Source organism: Narcine bancroftii, chromosome 12, assembly GCF_036971445.1.
Source record: "Narcine bancroftii isolate sNarBan1 chromosome 12, sNarBan1.hap1, whole genome shotgun sequence".
Lineage (NCBI taxonomy): Eukaryota > Metazoa > Chordata > Chondrichthyes > Torpediniformes > Narcinidae > Narcine > Narcine bancroftii.
In genome coordinates this window covers 30559076-30581353 of record NC_091480.1, presented here as the reverse complement: position 1 = coordinate 30581353, position 22278 = coordinate 30559076, and the positions used below count along the sequence as shown (strand labels likewise).

General features: G+C 38.6%; 1 protein-coding gene across 8 annotated transcripts in view; it reads left to right on the top strand.

Moving 5' to 3' along the window:
- Window positions 1-22278, top strand: part of myo15aa (myosin XVAa) — a 248907-nt gene that overhangs the window by 160633 nt on the left and 65996 nt on the right. For all 8 annotated transcript variants that reach the window (XR_011347622.1, XR_011347621.1, XR_011347624.1 and 5 more), the window contains 6 exons: window positions 497-556; window positions 6674-6749; window positions 7132-7247; window positions 8450-8568; window positions 10961-11102; window positions 12468-12579. Coding sequence is in view for 4 of the 8 variants with exons in the window: in XM_069907177.1 (XP_069763278.1) it covers window positions 497-556; window positions 6674-6749; window positions 7132-7247; window positions 8450-8568; window positions 10961-11102; window positions 12468-12579 (625 nt within the window). In the remaining 4 variants the exon portion in view is untranslated. The remainder of the gene's footprint in view (window positions 1-496; window positions 557-6673; window positions 6750-7131; window positions 7248-8449; window positions 8569-10960; window positions 11103-12467; window positions 12580-22278) is intronic.

Genomic DNA, 22278 nt, shown 5'->3' with positions numbered 1-22278 from the left:
ATCTGCTGAAGTACAGTGAATGGCAATGGAGGCCAATAATGGTCCAGGATAGAAGTAAATGAAATCATCTCAGCTGGAAAGTAGAATGACCTCCTTAATTCAATAGTGACATGTAACAGAAATCAGTAGCAGCAGGCCCTAATCGAATCTGGAAAGCAGCAAGTGAGTATGACCACGACCTCCACAAGAAAAAGTGGACGAGGAAATTACAGGGGGCTGCAGAACCCAGTGGACACAAAGAATATTGCTTGTGTGTCAGCTCTTTGCATTACATTACTTCCGAGAAAACAAGGTCAGTGAAACTAGTTCCTCTGTGAATAGGTCAGAATTGCCACTCTTGTTGATAGAGTTCAGAGTGTTCTATGCAAATAAAAGTTGGTGCAGTGAATGAAAATCCCATCAAAAAGTCAGGAGAATTTCCCAGTTGGCCCTGACACCCAGGCATTTTTCTGTGATAGAGGATCCAACTGGTATTTTCTCTCTTTTCAAATTCCAGGTGTTTTATCCCAATGACAATTTCCACAGTCCTGTGGTACTGGATCTAATCTTCAGACAGGTAAGAGACAATACACACTCAGTTCCTTAGGAATTACAAATGTTGATCTTAGACCTATTTTTCAATACACCTCTAATCCCAAGCACGGGAGGGGAGGGTATATATTTTTGGAGATGCTTGAATTCCCAAATACCACACTTTAATTCTAGCTCTCTTTCTCTTCACAACACTTCCTCTATGTAGTTCCCAGTAAGGTAAAATATCTTAATATAATGTCATGTGAATAACATTCATGCTTATTTTGACTTTACAAAGCAAACCAGAACTTCAGACTGGATCAAACTTTGCTGCCTTGAGAGTTTGCCCGTTCAACACTTTAGTGCCTTTCCAGCAATGCACATGTTTTCCAGAAGTTCAGTGTGATTTCTTAGCAATGATGCTCACAGGAGATATCAAATGTGAACTATATTTAGAATCTGAATTTTTTGCCATGAACAAGACATGAAATTTGGTGTTTTGCAGCAGCGTCGTAGTGGAAACATTCATAAAAACCACTTTTACAAGAATTTTTAAAAAGTGCACAAAAAGTCAGGCAGTCTTTGGTTCATTAATTATTCAGGAATCTGATGGCAGCAGGGAAGAAGCGGACCTTGTGCCTCGACTTTAGGCTTCTGGCCTGTAACATGGAAAAAAAACCTGTTCAATCACTGAAAGCTAGTTCTGGAGCAATGGTATCTAACAGGTTGGAGATAAAATGTTAAATTACAGTACTTACCTTATATGTTGCCATATAAGACTGTAAATGAAACTTTAAAATGTCACCCCAAAACAAGGGGTCATCTTATATGCCAAGTATAAAATCCAAACTTTATATTAAGACAATAAAAATGTATTATACACCTGTCTTTCATACCTTAAAATAATAGCAAAGCAAACAAAGTTAACAGCATACACCACTTCGCTGATGAACAGCGAAGTCTCAGTGCTCCCCCATGGGGTCAATCCACCCAGTTGGTTTTAAATCGACTGTTAAAGGCGCCAACGGTGGTTTATTTTAAAATATGCTAATAAAACTTAAACCTTTACTGGATAATTTGCTTTTAAAATATTGTGAATTAGTATATTAGATGTGCCTAGCAGCACTGGTCAGTGGTAAGTGCCAGACTTGGGATTCAGCATGTATAACTCAAAACCTACAATTTAGGTGGAAATTCAGGGGTCGTCTTATACATAAGCCATCTTCTACGCTGCCATTAGTGGTAATTATGAAACAATTGATTAAGTTTAGCAACACTCCATTAGATATTTGATGTACCAAGTTAAAATATATGCCTTAGATCAGGAATGGCCAACCTTTTACTTTTTAATTTAGACATACAGCACAGTAACAGACCATTTCGACCCACAAGAATGTACCAGGGGTGTAGGTTAATTTGGCAGCATGAAACCGTGGGCTGAAATGGTATGTTACCATGCTGTATGTCCAAAATTAAAAATTAAAAGGTTGGCCACCCCTGGGATTTTGGAAAATAAGTGAGACCAAGAGTCTTGACCTGACACCTTTTTATTTCTTCCTTGATTTTGATCTGAAGCCTTATTTTAATTTTTAAAATTGTAAACCCTAATGTTTGAATGTTGGATAGTGGATTGGAATTATATTTTTAATCAACTGTTGGAAAATAAAGAGGACTATTTCCTTCTCCCCTGGAGAAAATCCTCAACCACCATGTCAGATTATCTGGTTACAGGGCGAAACACATAAAGACAATCTGCTGGAAGAGCTCACAGGGTCGGCATCAGTGGAAGAAAAAGAATTGTCGTTTCAGGACAGAACCCTTCATCAGGTCTGAGAGTACAGAGGGGAGATAGTACAATCAGGGGTGGTGAGAGTTGTAAGACAGGGAATTATAGGACATTAGTGACTGACAGATGAGGAGGTGTGGATATGGGAGACAGAGGCAGTGGATTAGAAGGTACCCAACAAAAGGAAAGAGAGGCAAGAGGAAAAAAGGGGTCAGGCAGAGGAAGATTAGTCATCGGGTGAAGATAAGACAATAAGTAAAAACAAAAGCTGCCCGTACAGATGTAAAGAAAGTGATGATGGTGATATAATGGAAACTAGGAATCCACGCTGCTGAAGATCCAATTGCGCTGGGTAGGTCACGTCTCCAGAATGGAGGACCATCGCCTTCCCAAGATCGTGTTATATGGCAAGCTCTCCACTGGCCACCGTGACAGAGGTGCACCAAAGAAGAGGTACAAGGACTGCCTAAAGAAATCTCTTGGTGCCTGCCATATTGACCACCGCCAGTGGGCTGATATCGCCTCAAACCGTGCATCTTGGCGCCTCACAGTTCGGCGGGCAGCAACCTCCTTTGAAGAAGACCGCAGAGCCCACCTCACTGACAAAAGACAAAGGAGGAAAAACCCAACACCCAACCCCAACCCACCAATTTTCCCTTGCAACCGTGTCTGCCTGTCCCGCATCGGACTTGTCAGCCACAAACGAGCCTGCAGCTGATGTGGACATTACCCTTCCATAAATCTTCGTCTGCGAAGCCAAGCCAAAGAAAGAAGAAGAGATGAAAGTTGGAACCAAATGGGGAGTGGATCCTCTTGGCAGCCTGTCGGTAGAAGAGAATGGAAACAGAAGGGGGAAGGAATTGGGAATGGGTGAGAGTATATGGTGAAGAGGTCATAATTGTGGGTGGGGAGGCAGTGAAGAACAACAGCAGATCAGAAGAGAGTGTGGACTCATGATGTTAAACTGGAAAATCCAATGTTCATGTCATTGGGTTGTCGAGTATCAAAGTGGAATATGAGATGTTGATCCTTTAATTTACATTGAGCCTCATTCTGGCAATGGAGAAGGCCCAGTAGGTCGATATGAGAATGAGAAATGCATTTAACTGTCAGCAAAGGATGACGGTTGCTGGGTGGGGCGCAGATGCTCTGTGAAACGGTCCCCAAGTCTGTGCTTGCTCTCACCGATGCACTCACATTGGGAGCACTTGACACAGTAGATGAGTTTGGAGGAGGTGTAGGTGAATCTTTGCCTATCCCACCCACCTTCCCTCATTATACTGGCTATCTCAAGTCTGCACAGTCTGCATCTCAGACTTGATGAAGTGTTCTGACCTGAAATGTAAACATTTCCTTTTCTCCCATTGATGTTGACTTGTCGGTTCCTCCAGCAGATTGATTTTTGCTCTAGATTCCAGCAGTCTCTTGAGTCTTTCATGACAAGATAATTTTATTGAGGACCATTGATGTTATTCTCCAGCTGACCAGCAGGAGATATCAGTGAGATTACAGCATGGCTGCGTCTGTTCGAAATTGCAGAGGAATCATGTGAAAGCTGAACATAAACCTGAGGGAGCAACAGCAGACATTCCAAGTGTGGACTGGTAATGGTTTGGGAAGAATTACAGGGCTGGTGAGCGTTACCTGTGGAATAGCACAATTTTTGCAAATGATACTGTAATTTATGGGGTTTTCTTATTCTTTGACTAACTCACCTAACCCAGACATATCAGCGAAACACTGCAATTAATTATACCAGTCAATACTCAACATCTTGAAAATTGTGTTAACCAGGTAATGTTGTGCCTTGAGATAATATTGATCACACCAATTTTAAAGCAATACTTATACTTCCCTCAAGTGTACATACACCATCCTATTTTTAACACTGGACAACAGGGTAACATCATACATGCAGCCAAAGGTGCCAGATTTAGTCAGTTTCTCTACAAATTCCATTTATAACATTTCTACCATCACACTCTTGACTCCCTTTCACACCTACTCTTTATAACTTCAGCATTGACAGATTCTCCTGTTTCACTGCATTTTACATGGCAGATTCACCAAACTCACTCCAGCAGTAGAAATACATTCTCATCAATAATCTAATACATCATGTTCTTCTTTTTCCTGTGCTGTAAACATATCAAACTCAAAATTAGGCTTTATTTACAATGAATTATTTACAAAAGCAAAACTGTTAAAAGTCTCTTCCCATCATTAGTTTCTTATCCATACATCTTCTTCACTGTCCATTGTTGCATTTGTTTATATTCACCATTGAAAATACTCTCCCTCTGTTGTTTGTGGGGCTTTCCCTTCTTCTCAAGCCCTCAATGCCCAGTAATAGAAGAACTCTAGACTGTGGTCCTTCCCCACAGTGCTCTTGCATTAGCTGCGCCAAGCCTCAGTGCATCCCTCAGCATGTATTGCAGTCTGGAATGTGCCAGACGCAGCAGCATATCAAACTCACAACCCAGGGATACCAGGGAAATGTGGCTGATTGAAATAGCCGTGCTTAACTCCCTAAAGCAGCCATTCTTAATCTTTTTTTTTCACTATGGCTCCCTTATGACTCCGCTCAAAGTTTATGAGCCCCCTTCCTAATGAAGCAGTCAAGATTAATTGGTTTCTTCCATACTTCTATACTACCAACTACATTTAAAAAGTTGTCACATGAGGTGAAAAGACAACGGGCTTTTACTCTGAGAGTAACATCTGTGGCTGTGATTACAGAACAAACAAACAGATTCTTATTGAACAGTAGGAAAGAAGAAAACATCAACACACATATTGCAAAAAAGTTTTTAAAGATTCATAGAGTGCAATAGTTTATACACCATGAGTCATTGGAGAACCTTACGTATAAACTTGAGGATGTGAAAATTTCGTTAAAAAGAAATTTAAAATATCATTCTTATAAAATGAAAATATTAGTGAGATCCTTGAGCTTGATGTTCCTCTGCAAGTTTTTGGATGTCAGGCTCCAAGTTGAAGAGTGACAGTCAAAGGTCACCCCTTGTGATATCAAGGCTGTTCCTGGATTTTGTCAAGGTAACTACCTTGTTGAATCTGCATTCAACTCAGTAAGTTCAGGGAAAGGCATTGAAAAATATTTTGTCTTTTCCCATAGTTTTGGATATCTATCCTGCAGATCACTCTGAACCCAGAATCTTTTTTAAATTGATTGAACTTATGACATGCAATTATATCATTCTGAAGATCAATGAAACTCTCGTCAACATCGTCAACTTTTTCCTCGAAAGGATCAAATATCCAATAAGGGATATTGAGGTTTAACAGGTCATTAAATCTTTCCTGCAGATCTGTGTCTATTTTTCAGGTGTTTTGCATAAAAAGTAACGTCATGTCCTTCAGGGCCTGTATTTGTATTCAGATTTGGAAACTTTAAAAGTTCATGACATCTCATGTTACTCCCATTGACTTCAAGCATTTTAAGGAAAGAAACAATGGCTTCCTTACTATCAATGAGGTTATTGTTTTTACCCTGTAGGGTTTTGTTCAATAAATTGAGTTTGTCAAAGATATCTGCCAGATAAAATATGTCTGCTTTTGCATCAATGTGTTTTCTTTCTTTATGCTCACGCTCATTATAAGAAAGAAAGGAAACAATTGTGTCCTAGAGTGCAATAAAACGACGAGCAAAGTTTTTCGGCCTGCATGCTTGTTTCCTGGAATTGAAGGCAAAAGAACAAAAGAGGGAAACTACGTGGAAGGCAATTCGTAGCCAAAGCTGGATCCATGTCAGTGAAACACAATCATGTCAAAACGAGGAATGGTCTGAAAACATGGTTAATTTTCTACATTTATCTAGGTCATTCTAGGCTCTCCAAATCTTCTAACTTGGAAAAAAATCTCATGTTGCTTGAAACTATACAACAAAGCCTCGCAGAAAAGTCCTTTCCTTCCCCAGAAAATGTTTCATCTGTTCAGTTTCCATGTCCCCCTATCCCCTATACACCTTGCCCCTCCCCCCACCATATTGAGGATTTCAGTTTGTGGTCCCCTTTAAATGTGCTGTGGCCATGGGGGGGTGCATGGCCCCCAGGTCCTCCATTGACAATGGCCAGCCTAAAACATAATAGTGATCCCACCAGCCTTAAAGCAACATTTACTTCACACTAATACACATACCCAATAGTTATAGGTGAGAATCATATCCGTTGAAGGGAAGGGGGAGCCAAATAAGATAGAATTTAATGGAGATAAACATATATTTGGAAGTCAGTTATAGCCTGGAATGTAATTGAGGAATTGGGTTTAAACGGAGAGGTGTTTGGATGAGATGTAATTTGTTGACATGTCATGCAGTTTCTTAACAACTTTGTTTTTTTTCCCATTTCTGTAAAGATTGTGCACGATACATTCTCTGAAACATGTGTGAGGCTGAACAAAGAACAGCAAATGAAGATGAAATCATTACTTGGTCAGTATTCCTAACTCTTCTGGGAGAAGGGCTGGGTTGGAAATGGAATGGAGGGGAAAAATATATCAGGGCAAGAAAGAAATGTATTGCAAAGTGGGTAAAAGGTTAGGCCAACATGAATTTTAAAGGAAACATATAGAAGTAATGGAAAGAAAATTTTAAAAACTGCAGATAAAGGGGAATGCAAAATATCTTTCTCTGTTTTCTCACGTTTGCTAGTTTAACCCCGTTTAGTTGATTTGTGAACGTATTTGCCGTGAAACAACCAAGTGATAGAACCAAACATTAATCCATGCTATTTAAAAGGTTTCCCTTTGTGCAAGTCTGACATGTGCAACTACAACTTATATAAAACATAATGACTTGTTTCTGTTCTCTTCAGCTGAAAACAACATTCAAGCTTCGACCTTGGTGAAGGATGAAGCTGTCAAGAGAAAGATTGTGATAACAGCCAAAGAGTCTTGGGATGTTTACTTCTGCCGTTTATTCCCTGCCTCTGTGAGGACAACTTTCCTGGATTTGTATACTTATTTAATTTGAGCAGGTTATGTGGTTAGATAGATTTTAACAATAGTTTCAAAATCTTCAGCATTTAGTAAATAGTTCTGATTGGCTGCAGATTGCAGTAACCTCGCTGTTGAAGTGACAGCTTTTGGGAATACAAGAACAGGAGTTTGCCATTCAGTCACTGTCCAGTGGCTGATCTCTTCATCAGGACTCAAGCTATGGTTCCTAAATATGGCAGAGAAAGGAGCCACAATCTGCATCAATGTCATAGCTCTACCTGGTGCTCTTAGATAATAAATATACTCGTGTAATAGTCTATACTACATAAAATTCAATCCCCCTATTTTTGGCCCAAAAATCTGGTGTTTTCCACATATTGCGTGTAAAAGTCGACCTGCCCTATTTTGGCTGTGGCCACCAGCCCATCAAAACTCCCGATGCCTTGACCATGGATCCTTGCCTAGGTCTCAGCCACTCATCCAAAGGAGTTCCCTACTCCTCAACTGCAGACTTTTTCCTAGGCACTGGCTGCCTGCCCACCAGAACTCCCAACACCTCAACTGTGGACTCTCACCTAGGCCCTAGCTGCCCATCCATCCCCAAACATGGATTTACCACTCAATCCTGGCTGCCCGCCCACCCATCTGAGATCCTGACATCCCAAACGTGAACTGACCATCCGATCCTGGGCGCCAACCACCCATCTGAGCTCCCGACGCCTTGAATGACGCAGGTCAAAAGTAGTATGGGTGTAATTGTTGACCCCCTAAATTTTACCCCAAAAATTGGTCGATAAAAGTCAACTATTACAAGCGTATATACGATATTTTCTTTTCCCAATAATTATTTTGCTCCAAATGCCTCCATCTAACTTCCAGTCATGTTCATACAGCTAATATTTGAAGAAATTATGATTCCGTTTTTCATTGAAGTCTGCTAGAAATACTAACTTTACTGAAGGAAGGGGTTTATAGATTTTAATTATAATTGTGCATCCTTCACAGATAAATTGCTAATAATTTAGAGATCCAAACTGTCTCCTATTTGTTATTCATTTTTGAAATTTATAGTGGCCAACAAGGAAGCAGTCTCGGGTCCTGCCTCCAGCCCTGCAATACGAAAAGGCAGCAGAGACAACTTTATTTGACAGTTTTAACAATGCTAAAGTGAAATGAGTAATTAATCTCTTGCAGGGAAGTGTTGGCACAGGAGTTCAGGTATTGGGTGTGTCCCACAGAGGAATCAGTCTGCTGAAACAAGTGAAAGGACGCAGCACACCAGCAGAGAACCTGAGGGTACTCAGAAGCTACAGGTATAGAGAACAGACAGGTTATGCTCTCTCCTCTTGCCGAGCAGCAGACCTGCGTCAGTACTATGCGCCTTTTTGCCGAGCTTGCCACACGATCTTCGTCTTTTATGCACATAGACCATCAGGCGTAAGAGCAGAATTAGGCCATTTGGCCCATCAAATCTGCTCTGCTATTTAAATCACAGCTGATGTAATTTTCCTCTCAACCCCATTCTCTCTCCTTCTCCCCTTAATCTTTGACACCCTTACTAATCAAGAACCTGCTTTAAATCTACCCAATGACTTGGCCTACACAGCCTTCACAAATTTCACAGATTCGCTACCCACTGGCTGTAGAAATTTCTCCTCAACTCTCTTCTAAATAAAAGAGATATCCTTTTATTCTGAGGTTGTGCCCTCTGGTCCTAGACTTACACTAATGAAAACATCTTTTCCACATTCTCTCTATTCAACCATTTCAATATTCAGTCAGTTTCAGTGAAATCCATCCACCATCTTCTGAATTCATCAATCCTCTCATCCACAGGATCATTCTTGTAAACCTGTTGTGGACCCTCTTCAAAGCCAGCATGTCCTTCCTTAGGTCTGGGGTGCAGAACTACTCACAATACTCTGACCAAAGTCTTGCAAAGCCTCAGCATTACATCCTTGCTTTTATATTTTAGTTATATCAAAATGAATATAACATTGCAATTGCCTTCCTTACTTCCGACTCAATCTGAAGATTAATTTTGAGGTAGTCCCACATTAGGACTTCCAAGTTCCTTTGGACCTCCACTTTCTGCCCATTTAGAAAATAGTCTATTCCCTTATTCCTTCTGCCAGATTGCATTATCATAAATTCCCCTATGCTGCATTCCATCCACCATTTCTTTCCCCATTCTCCACACCTGTCCAAGACCCGTTGTAGACTCCCTACTTCCTCGATACTGCTTGCCCTCCACGTATTATCACATAGTCCACAAACTTAGTCATGAAGCCATCTTTATTTTTCAATATTTGTATTGAAATTGAAGTATCACATTGTAAAATACAGAGTAGATAAAAATACATATTAAAAGTAAAAATATAATACATTACACTTAGATCATACAAGTTCATCCAAGGTACCCCACATTCTCAATTAAACAAATTATATTACAGTCATATTTTATTATTTAAAAAAAAAGATTTAAACCCACTACCAAAAGCAAAGCTGTTTGGCAAGAAGCGAAAAAAGAATTCCTAATCAAAATAATAAATTACCTTATTAGTCAACACTTCTGCATTCATATTAAATCAGAAATTCTGAAAATAATTCATAAGGGTCCCTACAGTGTATGAAAATTTAAATTCAAATCAAAAATTGAGCATCTAATCTTCTCTAAATTTAAACATGACATGATGTCACATAGCCATTGACCATGAGTAGACGGAGCAACGGCCCTCCATCTGAGCAACAATGCCCGTCCAGCCATAAGTGGAGCCGTAAGTGGAGCAAAAGCTAATACATGCAAATCAGATGCCATTAGACCACAAAGCCATCAATTCTGTCATCCATGTTATTAATGTATTACATTGACCCCTGTAGAATGCCACTAATCACCGGCAGCCACCCAGAGAAGACCTCCCTTTATTTCCACTCATCATGGCTCCTTTGAGTTTAATTGGCACAACGCTGGTCCACATGTTGAAAAATGGCAATTGCAGACTCCAAAGGTGATTGAAAGCTTAGAAGCTTGCCTAGCTCTCTTATACCTGCACCAATGAAGCAACTGAGCATAACTGAAGACTCACAAACACCTGTGAAGCCAAATGGCCCAAACATTATGGTGCCCTGAAATGTGGCAACCATGTATAAAAAGTGCTGCAATTTCTACATGGTCAAACCAAAATATATACAAATAATCTTGAATAAAATCTGGAATGTGCACTTCCATTACATGTGAATTGTTTGATTACAAATTTAAAACTGTGGAGCGCAGGGGCAAATAAAAGAAAAACGTGTATTTATCCCAAACATCATGGAGGACACTGTATAGATGAAACACCTGCTTATTCTCCCCTCACCTCAACCTCCGGTGGTCTCTTAATTCAGAGCTCCCACTTTGTTATTGTTTACCCCAAATTTCTAAGCTGCACATTAGAACCTGTGAAATAAAAGCCTACCCAGACCTTCAACCTCCCACCCACCAATTCCTCACTTCCAAACTTGAAACTCTACCCCTACAATCTCCTCCTGACTTCTAATCTTCTTCTATCCTCTGAGCTGTCCTTGCTGGCATCCAAAATCTTCCTGATTCTGTCTATGTGTTTCCAGGCTGGAATTCTGCATGTTGGACTGAAGCAAGGATGCTGGTTTTCAAGGAGACTTCCGATAGCCAATCTAATCAGTATCATAATGTTTGCTTTGCAGCTATGCAGACATCTTGTTTGTCACCATCCCTTCTGAAAACATGTTGGATTTCAACCTCGCCAACGAGAAACTGATTCTATTTTCATCCAAGGCTCCACAAATTAAGAGTATGGTTGATTACTTCATCACTGAGCTGAAAAAGGTGGGTGAGGGTTGGCTTTAGGCTGCTAAGCAAGGGAGGTAGATAATGCCTTTTAAAATTCATGTTCGTAAATCAAAGCATGGCACAGCATAATTCGAAGCTCTTTTTTAAGTCGGCCATTGGGCAGTGAGTTGCCATCTATATTTTGATAGAAAGACCCTCTCCAAACATTTGAACCTAGCCATCCAGATTTTTGCTTTGGGGAACTTTCCCAAAGTTGTGCACCAATGTTGGGGTTGTGCTGTGAGAGCATCACCTTGTCAAAGGGGGAGTGCTGAGCGAGTTGAGCACCTTTGGAGGGATAGTTTTGTGGGAGCATTGGGTTTTCAGAAGGACACCGCGACGCTGAGGAGCAGTGAGAGAGAATTGTCTTTCAAATGAGGTCTTAAATCAAGTATCAAGAGGATGTAAAAGCTCCCTTGTTCAAACATCAGCAGAGTTCTGTCCAGTGTCTTAACCAACATTGCTAAAACTGATCAACTAGTCATTTATCACTAACATCTGCAGCATATTGGGGTTTTTTTTCTTATTTATATTGATTGAAATTCTTCATTTATGCATCATTAGGTGGATTTGCAATCTCCACTAAAAAAGTGCCAATTCTTGGACTCAATGTTCAACCTCAAATATTCCTGAGTTTAAAACAATAAAAAATATTTGAAGGTGATCTGTAAGGTGCTGAATTCTAGCTCTAGAAAAAGAGGGTTCTTTTCAGCCTTGTCAGAGCTGCAGAAACAGGCATATCTGGCAAAAACAGATTTGTTTTTTTCTATGACAAGTTGTTCCTCTTTGACAATCTCACTTTGTCAATGAGCATTCTGTCTGGTGATACGACGTTCTGCTTAAGGCAGTGTTGACATTGTGCTTAAGGGTTTGATGGTAAACCAAAGCTTCAGGTGACTGTGATCATAATGTTTCCTACCCATCCTCATATTGGATAACCTCTTCTTCCCAGATGGTCTTCCAAAGCTTTTTGTTTTCTTATCATCTCCTTGGTTAATGTTGACTACATCTGCATTCATCACGCCCACCTCCTGCTCACACCCATCTTACAATGTTTTGTTACCTGATCTGTGCTGCATAGTTGGTTGTAGATTGTAGTGTGTGTTGAAAGAACCAAAGACTTTTTGATCCAAACCAAGGCTTTTATTAACTAAAAGACTGGAGCGTATCACAAGTAGGTCGACCAATCCAGAATGACCTGGTCTGGCTAGGAGAAATCCTTTAAGATCTGCCAGTAGGTGGGGCTACACTCTCAGCCAATCACAGTCATCCTACATCTGTCCATATACACATTGGTGATAGAATCTGTAGTATCACATAGGTGTACAAATTTAACATTACCTGTACTGTGGCCTCTTGCAGGATTCTAATTATGTTGTAGCAGTGAAGAGTCACATCACAAATGACAGCTCCTTCCTACAATTCCACAAGGGAGACATCATCTGCTTGCAGTCCTCAGATGGAGCGGAGGATGGTTAGTATCTGTGAGAATCAAATGCTTCATTCTTAACTAAAAATTCAAATAACTCATATTTTATGCCTAAATCTCAGCCAGAATTAGATGTAACAAGCTAGATTGTTAAACTAATAACTACTGTATGTGCTACTGATCCACAAAGAGCAGGTACCTTGAGTGAGATGTTCATGAAACATTGGAAGTTAACATGCAGATTACAACAAACAATTAGGCAGGCAAATAATATCCTACTCTTAACTGGAAGAGGATTGGCCCTGATCAAAATGCACCTGTAATTCTGGGAATGGGGCTGCTTTCTCTATCTAATGAAATATAGGTTTGCAATGAGAGAAGTGCAAAATATGGTCACCTGATTGATTCCTGGGAAAGGGGTTTGGACTATGCGTGGGAATTGAATTGATTGGGCCTATACCCTCTGAAGTTTAAGATAAGAATATGAGTTGATTGTCATACACATTGTGCAATGTACATGTGCACCAAAATTCTTACTTGCTACAGCCATATGGGTACACAAAAAAAACTATCATGGTGAACTAATTTAATTAAATTAAAAAGACAGTAAATATGTAAGATAGATAATAAATATTCACAGTAATCCTGGTGCAAAAATGTCAGAGCAATCTATAACACTGAACAACATTTTCAAAAGGTTTGCTTCCTGAAAAAAAGATTGGGGTGGATGATAGGCAATTTCAAGCTGAACAGAACGATGATTTCAGATTTGCTGCATCATGTAGGAAGTTGGAGAAACATTAAATTTAGCATGTTTAATCACATGGTGACACTGACACATTGTGTTAGTTCAACTGTCCTAAAAATATTTTACCACTCTGGGAGGAGTCACGTGATGGAGTAGTGGCCGGTAGGGTAATACCAGCCTTCTCCAGAAAAGAAGAAAAAAAGTTAAGAAAAGACAAAGTTCAATAATACAAAATATAAAAAATAAAAGATAAAGTTGTAGAGAAAAGAAATAAAATGGCACCCAAGAAGGAAAAAGTAAAAACAACGGGGAAAAAAAGACACCAGGAAAGAAAAGAGAAGGCCTTACCTGCATGAAGAAACAGGGAGCCGTGGTGGAGAAGAGCGCCCGATCTCTGAGGTTGGTGACGGCCCCGCGGAGTTGCGCCCCCCCCCACCGACCACTGGACTGCAAAAATGGCTCTCTGAGCCAAATAAAAGTGCGTAACTGTGCAATCTAAGGAGGAGAACACCGACGGGAGGAGCGGGCAACCACAGCGCGACCAGCTGAGGGATGCCCGACACCAGGGCTCTCAGCTGGAAGAAGAGGAAAGCGACAGGAAAGAGAGTGAAAGGAAAGAAGAGCAGCAGCAGGAACCTCAACAGATGAGCAGTTCAGGAGAAGAGGACCAACAGCAAGAGGCCAAGCAAGAAGAGGCCCAACAAAGTGAGACAAGCAACTCATCAGGAAAGTCAGAAGAGATACAGATACAAAGAAGAGAAGAAGAAGACACAAACCCAGGTACAGACACAGAAGAAGAGGAAGAAGAAGACCAAGATCTTCACAGAAAGAGAAGGTAAAACAGATGGACAGAATATAGATAAAGCTTTTTTTCAAGAACATTATAAAAATGGTTGTCATTAGAATTTAGTGCAATTAAAAGAAAAATGAAAAGAACAGAAGATAAAAATGCAAAGATTAGAACTAGTCATGACAGAAATAGGGAAAAGAGTAGAAAATGTGGAAGAATGAGAATCAGCTATAGAAATGGAATTAAACGACTTAAGAGGAAAATTGGAAGAAAGTGATAAAAAATTAAGTGTCACAAGAGTTGTTAGCTCAGAAAATTGATATGTTGGAAAATTATAGTAGGCGAAACAACATAAAAATAGTGGGCCTGAAGGAAGATGAAGAAGGCACAGATATGAAGGAATTTATAAAAGAATGGATTCCAAAGGTCCTGGGAATTACAGAAATGCAGGAAGGAATGGAAATAGAAAGGGCACACAGAACACTAGCTCGAAAACCACAATCATATCAAAAACCAAGATCCATTTTAGGAAAAGTTTTGAGATATACGACAAGAGAAAATATACTGGAGCAGGCAAGGAATAAAATTAGAGAAGACAATACAAGGGTCAAAAAATATTTTTTTACCCAGACACAAGTTTTGAACTCTTAAAGAAGAGGAAGGAGTTTAATACAGCAAAATCGATCCTATGGAAAAAAGGTTATAAATTTATGTTAAGACATCCAGCTGTGCTTAAAATATTTATCCCTGGGGAGCAAAACAGACTGTTCTCAGATCCAGAGGAATCACAAGAATTTGCAGAACGCTTGCAGGACAGGAGGAGAGATGAAGAGATGTAACAAGAATGAAGAATGGCGATAAAATATATATAAAGATGTAAAAACAGGGTATATGTAAAGAACTAAAGAAAGGAAAGAGAAGGGAAGAAAGGAAGTAAGGGGAAAAAAGGGAGAACTTTGTTATATGTGTAAAAACAGAAGTGTTTTCTAGGGGGTGTTGGGGGGGAGAGAATAACCATTACTGCGAAATCAGTTGACGCTTGCAAGCAGGTTCGCAATCCAAATGGAAAGGGGAGTTGTGGTTGCCCAGCAAGGGATAAGGGGCAACTCTGAGAGGGGGGGGGGATATTTGGGGTTAAGGGAATATTGGATGTGGGAGTTGTTGGAGTATTTTATGTTTTAAATGTGTTGTCATCCATTGAGTTTAAAAAGGGAAAACTGAGAGATGAAAATGGGGAAAAGGGGGGTGGTGGTGGTGAGGAAGCGGAAATGAGGTGTAAACAGGATATGAGATGGCCATGTTGAATTATATGACTATAAACATTAATGGAATACATAACCAAATTAAAAGGAAGAGGCTATTAAATTTACTGAAAAAATAAAAAATAGATATAGCATTTGTGCAGGAAATGCATCTAACTGAAGTGGAACATAATAAATTAAAGAGAGACTGGGTAGGACACGTAGCGGCAGCATCATATAATTCAAAAGCTAGAGGTGTAGCTATACTAATTAATAAAAATATACCAATCAAAATAGAGGAGAAAATAATAGATCCAGCAGGGAAGTATGTAATGATAAAGTGTCAGATATATTCAGAATTTTGGAATTTGCTCAATATGTATGTACCTAATGAGGAGGATCAAAAGTTTATGCAAGATATTTTTTTGAAGATTGTAGATACACAAGGAAATATATTGATAGAAGGGGATTTTAACCTTAATTTGGATCCAATGTTGGATAAAACTGGACAAAAGACTAGCAAAAAGAATAAATTGGCCAAATTTATGGATAAATCAATGCAGGAAATGAAACTTATGGATATATGGAGGAGGCAGCACCCAAGAGAGAAGGAATACTCATATTATTCGAGTAGGCATAAAACATACTCAAGGATTTATATGTTCTTGTTGTCAGCCCATATTCAAGGGAGAGTTAGGAAAACTGAATATAAAGCTAGATTACTATCTGATCATTCACCCCTATTATTAGCAATAGAACTGGAGGTCATCCCACCAAGAACATATAGATGGAGGTTAAACTCCATGCTACTTAAAAGGCAGGAATTTAGAGAGTTTATTGAATGCCAAATTAAAACATATTTTGAAATAAACACAGAATCAGTGAAAGACAAATTTATATTATGGGACACGATGAAAGCCTTCATTAGAGGGCAGATAATAAGTTATGTAACTAAGATGAAAAAGGACTACAATCAAGAAATAGAACAGTTGGAAAGGGAGATAATAAGTACAGAAAAGGAACTAGTAAAAAGGAATGATATAATAAAAAGGAGAGAATTGGCGGACAAAAAATAAAATACGAAACATTACAAATGTATAAGGTGGAGAAGAACATAATGAAAATAAAGCAAAAGTATTACGAACTAGGAGAAAAAAACACATAAAATATTAGCCTGGCAACTTAAAACAGAACAAGCTAAAAGAACTGTATTAGCATCAAGGAAAAAGGGCAAACAAATTACATATAATCCAATGCAGATTAATGAGAACTTTAAGGAATTTTATGAACAATTATACCAAACTGAGAACGAGGGGAAAGATGATAAAATAGAAGAGTTTTTAGCTAAAATTGAACTGCTGAAATTGCAAGAAGAGGAACAAAATAAACTGATAAAACCATTTGAAATAGAGGAAGTACAGGATATATTAAAAAAGCTGCCAAACAATAAAACGCCTGGAAAGGATGGGATTCCCAATAGAATTCTATAAAGCATTTAAAGAGTTATTAATTCCTCCTCTCCTGGAAGTAATGAACCAGATAGAAGAAACACAAAACTTGCCAGATTCATGTAAGACAGTAATAATTACTATAATACCAAAGACGGGGAAGGATCCACTAACACCAGCATCATATAGACCAATATCTCTACTTAATTCAGATTATAAGATAATAGCAGAATTATTAGCAAACAGATTGGCCGATTGTGTACCAAAAATAGTAAAACAAGATCAAACTGGATTTATTAAGAAAAGACGAACAGCGAATAATGTCTGTAAATTTATTAATCTAATTCATGCCATACGAGGAAATAAGAAGCCAACAGTGGCTGTTGCTTTAGACGCAGAAAAAGCCTTTGACAGAGTAGAATGGAATTATTTATTTAAAGTATTACAGAAGTTCAGTCTACTAGAAAAATATATAAATTGGATTAAAGCATTATACAATGGACCATTGGTGAAGGTAACAGTAAATGGATATGTATTGAACCAATTCAAATTAAGTAGATCAACTAGACAGGGATGTCCATTATTCCCCTCACTCTTCACTGTTGCAATAGAACCAGTGGCAGAACTGATAAGAACATAAAATAAAATAAAATAAAATAAAAGAGATAAAAATAAAGGAGAAGGAGTATAAAATGACATCATAGTATACTTAACAGAACCAGAAATAACAATAAAAGAATTACATAAAAAATTGAGAGTATGGAGAAATATCGGAGTATAAGATCAACACAAATAAAAGTGAAGTGATGCCAATGAGTTACGCGGATTATACAGAATTTTAAAAAGAATCACCATTAAAATGGCAAACACAAGCTATCCGATACCTAGGTATTAGGTTAGATAACAACTTAAGCCACCTGTACAAATTAAATTATCAGTCACTAATAAAGAAATTGCAGGAAGACTTAGAACATTGGAAAGAATTACCGCTAATGTTGATAGGGAGGGTCAATTGCATGAAAATGAATGTCTTCCCAAGGATACAATACTTATTTCAATCGTTACCAATTCCCTTAACAGAGAAATTCTTTAATGAATTAAAGAGAATAATAAGGAAATACTTGTGAAAAGGGGGGAGAAACTAAGGATAGCGTTAGATAAATTAACAGAGAGGTACAACCAAAGTCGTTTGCAGTTACCAAACTTTAAAAATTATTATAGAGCAGCACAATTAAGGTATTTATCAGATTTTTACCAGACAAGGGAAAAACCAGACTGGACTAAGATAGAACTAGATAAAATAGGCAAGAAGGTACCGGAACATAAGTGGGATGAAAAGCTGGTTCAATATAAAAGCTCACCATTTACTCAATATATGGAAGAAGAACCACTTAGAAAGGAAAAAAACAAATTACCAAATACCAAAATTACTATTGACGCAAAATCCACTAATCCCTTTTACAATAGATAACCTCTCCTTTAGAGAATGGGAGAGAAAAGGAATCAAAAGAATAGAAAACTGTTTTTTGGGAAATAATTTATTAACATTTGAACAGTTGAAGTACAAATATGGAATAAGTCATGGTACAATGTTTGCATACCATTAACTGAAAGCTTATTTAAAGGATAAATTGGGAAACAGACTGAGATTACCAGAAGGAAGCAGCTTTGATTACAGACACAATGATAATTAAAAGATTTATAAAGAACATGTACATTAAGCTGCAAGATAAGGAAAATGATGAAACAAGCAATAAACCTAAACAAAAATGGGAAAAGGATTTAAATATAAAGATAAAAAATGAAGCATGGGAAAAGTTATGTTCTGGAACTATGAAGAATATAATAAACACAAGGTTATGCATGATACAGTATAATTGGTTACACAGGTTATATATCCCGCCCCAAAAGTTAAAAAAAATGGGATCCAACATTATCAGATAGATGTTTTCGCTGTAAGAAGGAAACGGGAACAATAGTATATGCAATTTGGGCATGTGAGAAAGTGAAAAAGTTTTGGGAAGATCTAAGTCAGGTATTAAATAAAATCACAAAAAGCAACATACCAAAAAATCCAGAGATCTTTCTTCTAAGTAATATAAGAAGTAAAGAATTAGGCCTCAAACTGGATGAAGCGCAAAAAAGACTTATTATGATAGCCTTAGCAGTAGCAAAAAAATGTATAATGTCAACTTGGAAATCAGAAGAGAGCCTGAGAGTACAGCAAAGGTACATGGAAATGAATAAATGTATTCTATTGGAAAAAATAACATATAATTTAAAAAATAAAGTCACATTATTTGAACAAATTTTGGAATCATACATGGAATATAACAGAGAGGGCTTGCCTCGGACCTCCATCCCCTAAAATGATAAGAAGACAAAATGACTTGATCCAGTGTGTAAAAGTAGATGACACATTTTTCTTGTTTATTTTTCATTGTATGATGACACTGTTTAATGGTTTTATTGTATTGTAGATGTTGAATATTTATTGGTTTTGGAGGGGGGTGGGAAGGGGGAAGGAAGGTAGGTGGGGGAAGGGAGAAAATGCCACTATGTATATTTAATGAGAAACGTTTGTATATATTTTGTTGATATGGTTCACAGTATGAAAAATAAAAAATTATAATAAAAAAAATATTTTGCCACTAATTTTCATTTGTACTTGGCATCTGATGCCTTTTGTGTCAGTGTCCAATAGTCGACCAGCATTGGTAGATTCCAGTTGCCCTGTCATTGCTTTTCCATAGTCAGAATGTCCTGGTGAAACCTTTCACCATGTTCATCACTGACGGCACCAAGATCATCAGGGAAGAAGACCCAAGTGCAAATGCAGAAAATGAATTTTCAATGGGATGTGGTACTTCATGGTTTTGTATGCTTGAAGTAGACTTAAAATATGACAGGATAACACAAAAAATAGATTATATCAAATAAACAGGATGTGATCAGAAAATTCTCAGGTGAATTTTGTGATTAGCCCAAAATGCATAAAATCCACCCAAGTGTTCAGGAAACAAAATCTTTGTTGTCCAGTGTAATTTGAGTACTAATGGGAGGTTCAGGAGTCTGACAGCTGTAGGAAAGAAACTGTACTTGAACCTGAAGTTGTTGGTCTTCTGGCTTCTGTACTTTCTGCTCAAAGGTAGCAGTGAGGAGAGGTTGTGACCAGGGTGATGGATGTTGGCTGCCTTCATAGACATCTGCCATAGATGGGAGGTCAAAGACTGGCTATGTTTGCTACCTTCTGCAGTCTCCTATTTCATTGAAATATATAATTTTGTTAGATGGCTTGATATAATAATTGCAAGAATGATGATTCTCCTAGCTGGGGTGGCTAGAACCAGGAATCAGAATCTCAATATCAGGGCTGGCTATTCAGGACTGAGATGAGAAGATTTTTTTTTCGTGAACTGGATGGAGAAACTTAGGATTTCTGAGGCAGTAGAATCTCAGACATTGAGAATATTTAAAACAGAAATGTACACTTTTTTGGATATTGAGGGAATTAGGGGATATGGATTAGTGTTAGGTCTGCTTTGTTCATGAATGAGTGAGACAAACACCAGACTGAGTCGAAATCAGGGTTCTTTGTTCTTTATTACCGGATTGTAACACTTGCAACTAACCATGTTAGTCGGAGAATGCATTCTGCCGTTATCAGCAAAATGGTGATTTTTTATACCCTTGGATACATGCTTAGAACATCATCATATCATTACTTGTCCAATGACTAAAACTGTTGCTATCCTTTCCCTGCTAGCTTCCTGCCTCTCAATCCATCAATGTCTCTCTTATCTTGTAAGTACAAGGATGCATTCACATCTTGTTACAGCCCTGTACAGGGTAACTCCTTACACATTCCCATCTCATGATGTTTTACCTTACAATTAGTGCAGAGAAGTTGCATTGAGGCTAAAGGATCAGCCATGATCTTATCAAATGAAGGAGCAGATGCAAGGAGTTGTATGCTGTGTCAAAAGCACTATAAGCGGTCTCATTAATGTCATAAAACTATACTCTCATACACCAAACTGACATCGTCAGGGACATAATGTAGGAAATTGCTGTTCTCTTCCTGCAGTAATCTAAAAGGGGCTGAGCAGAGACCAAGGACATCCCAAATGGGAAAACTATGGCAAGAGCTGTTTATTTTAGAGTCTCAGTATCATGAGTATTGATGTTGTGGTCAGATTCCTGCTTAATGATCATGAATTCTGCTATGTGTCCAAACATTTTTGTATGCTGTGTGAGAAACGTTTCTCATAGAACTATTAGTTTCACTTTATTGCTTCTTTCATGAGAGTTGCCATATTGTTTCAGCGTCCTCCATGGATCGACATGCTTCCAGGCACAGACACCCAGCAATGCATGGTGAATTCCAGAGGTAGAACCTGTACATTGTGGAAATCAAATGGGGCAGACATGCAGACAGAAACTCCACATTAAATATAAGGTCTGCTTCAGCAAGGCTTAACAAGCACCTGCCTGATCCTGAGTTTTAAACTTCCTGCATATTGGTCCTTTTCACATTCCCTGCTTATCTCCTTCATGCCTCCACCACCAAACATAACCCAATGGTGTCTTGGCACACTGCTCCAGCAGCTGGATACCCAGTCCCCAGACTCACTCAGCCCCTCAGACTATGCCTTTCCTCTGTTCATTCAGTGTGTATTCACTGTCTGGGTACAGAGTGTATGTTTATACATTCCCTAGTACGGATAAGTGTGGACTTTCTCTCTGAGGTAAAAGATGGCCATGCATTCACTTCCTGGAACTGCTGGAGTGTGAATTCTTTCCCTCGTGCAGGTAAGTATGAAGTTGATACATGTGCGCGCTGTCTCTTCCTTACTCACTCCCTGTTCTCTTGATTATTTGTGGCTGCCTTTAGACCGTTCCTATGGATGCATAGTCAGAAAGAAAGTGATATACCTAGAGGAATTAAGAAAACATATCCCTGATTTTGGTGGGTTTGAAGCGTAACCGTTTGGCTTTCCGATTGTTAGTGTGCATTTGTCGCTTGCACTTTCTTTAATGCTGCTTGTTTCTAATTTTGGAGTTTGATAGTCCAGGGAATTATCACCTCCACTGGTTCCATTATTGGACATGTCTTGTCCTCAATTTCAATCCTGCATTCACAGTGTGGATGATAAAGATCTTGTGTGCACAGCCCTGAGATTTTTTTTTATCCAGTCAGACAGATTCCAGATTCTTGTCTGTGCCAACCAGACAGAGCTTTGCCTGTCCTTTGTGGCCTGTTTTCTAATTGGAAAGATATTGAAGAACCTCCAACATTCCTGTCAAGAGGAAGATGAAAACTGGAAAATAAAATCTCAAAACCATGTTTTCTGAAACAGCATTACTTTTCCATGGTATTTCTCATCATTATGCGAGTGCCTACCTCCATATGTAATGTCTTCATCATTTCTTACTCCTCTGATCCTCCATTTTAAGGTGTTACTCCACCATGCTGTTGTGATTCCGCCCTTTGTTACTTCTCCATCTTACTTTGTT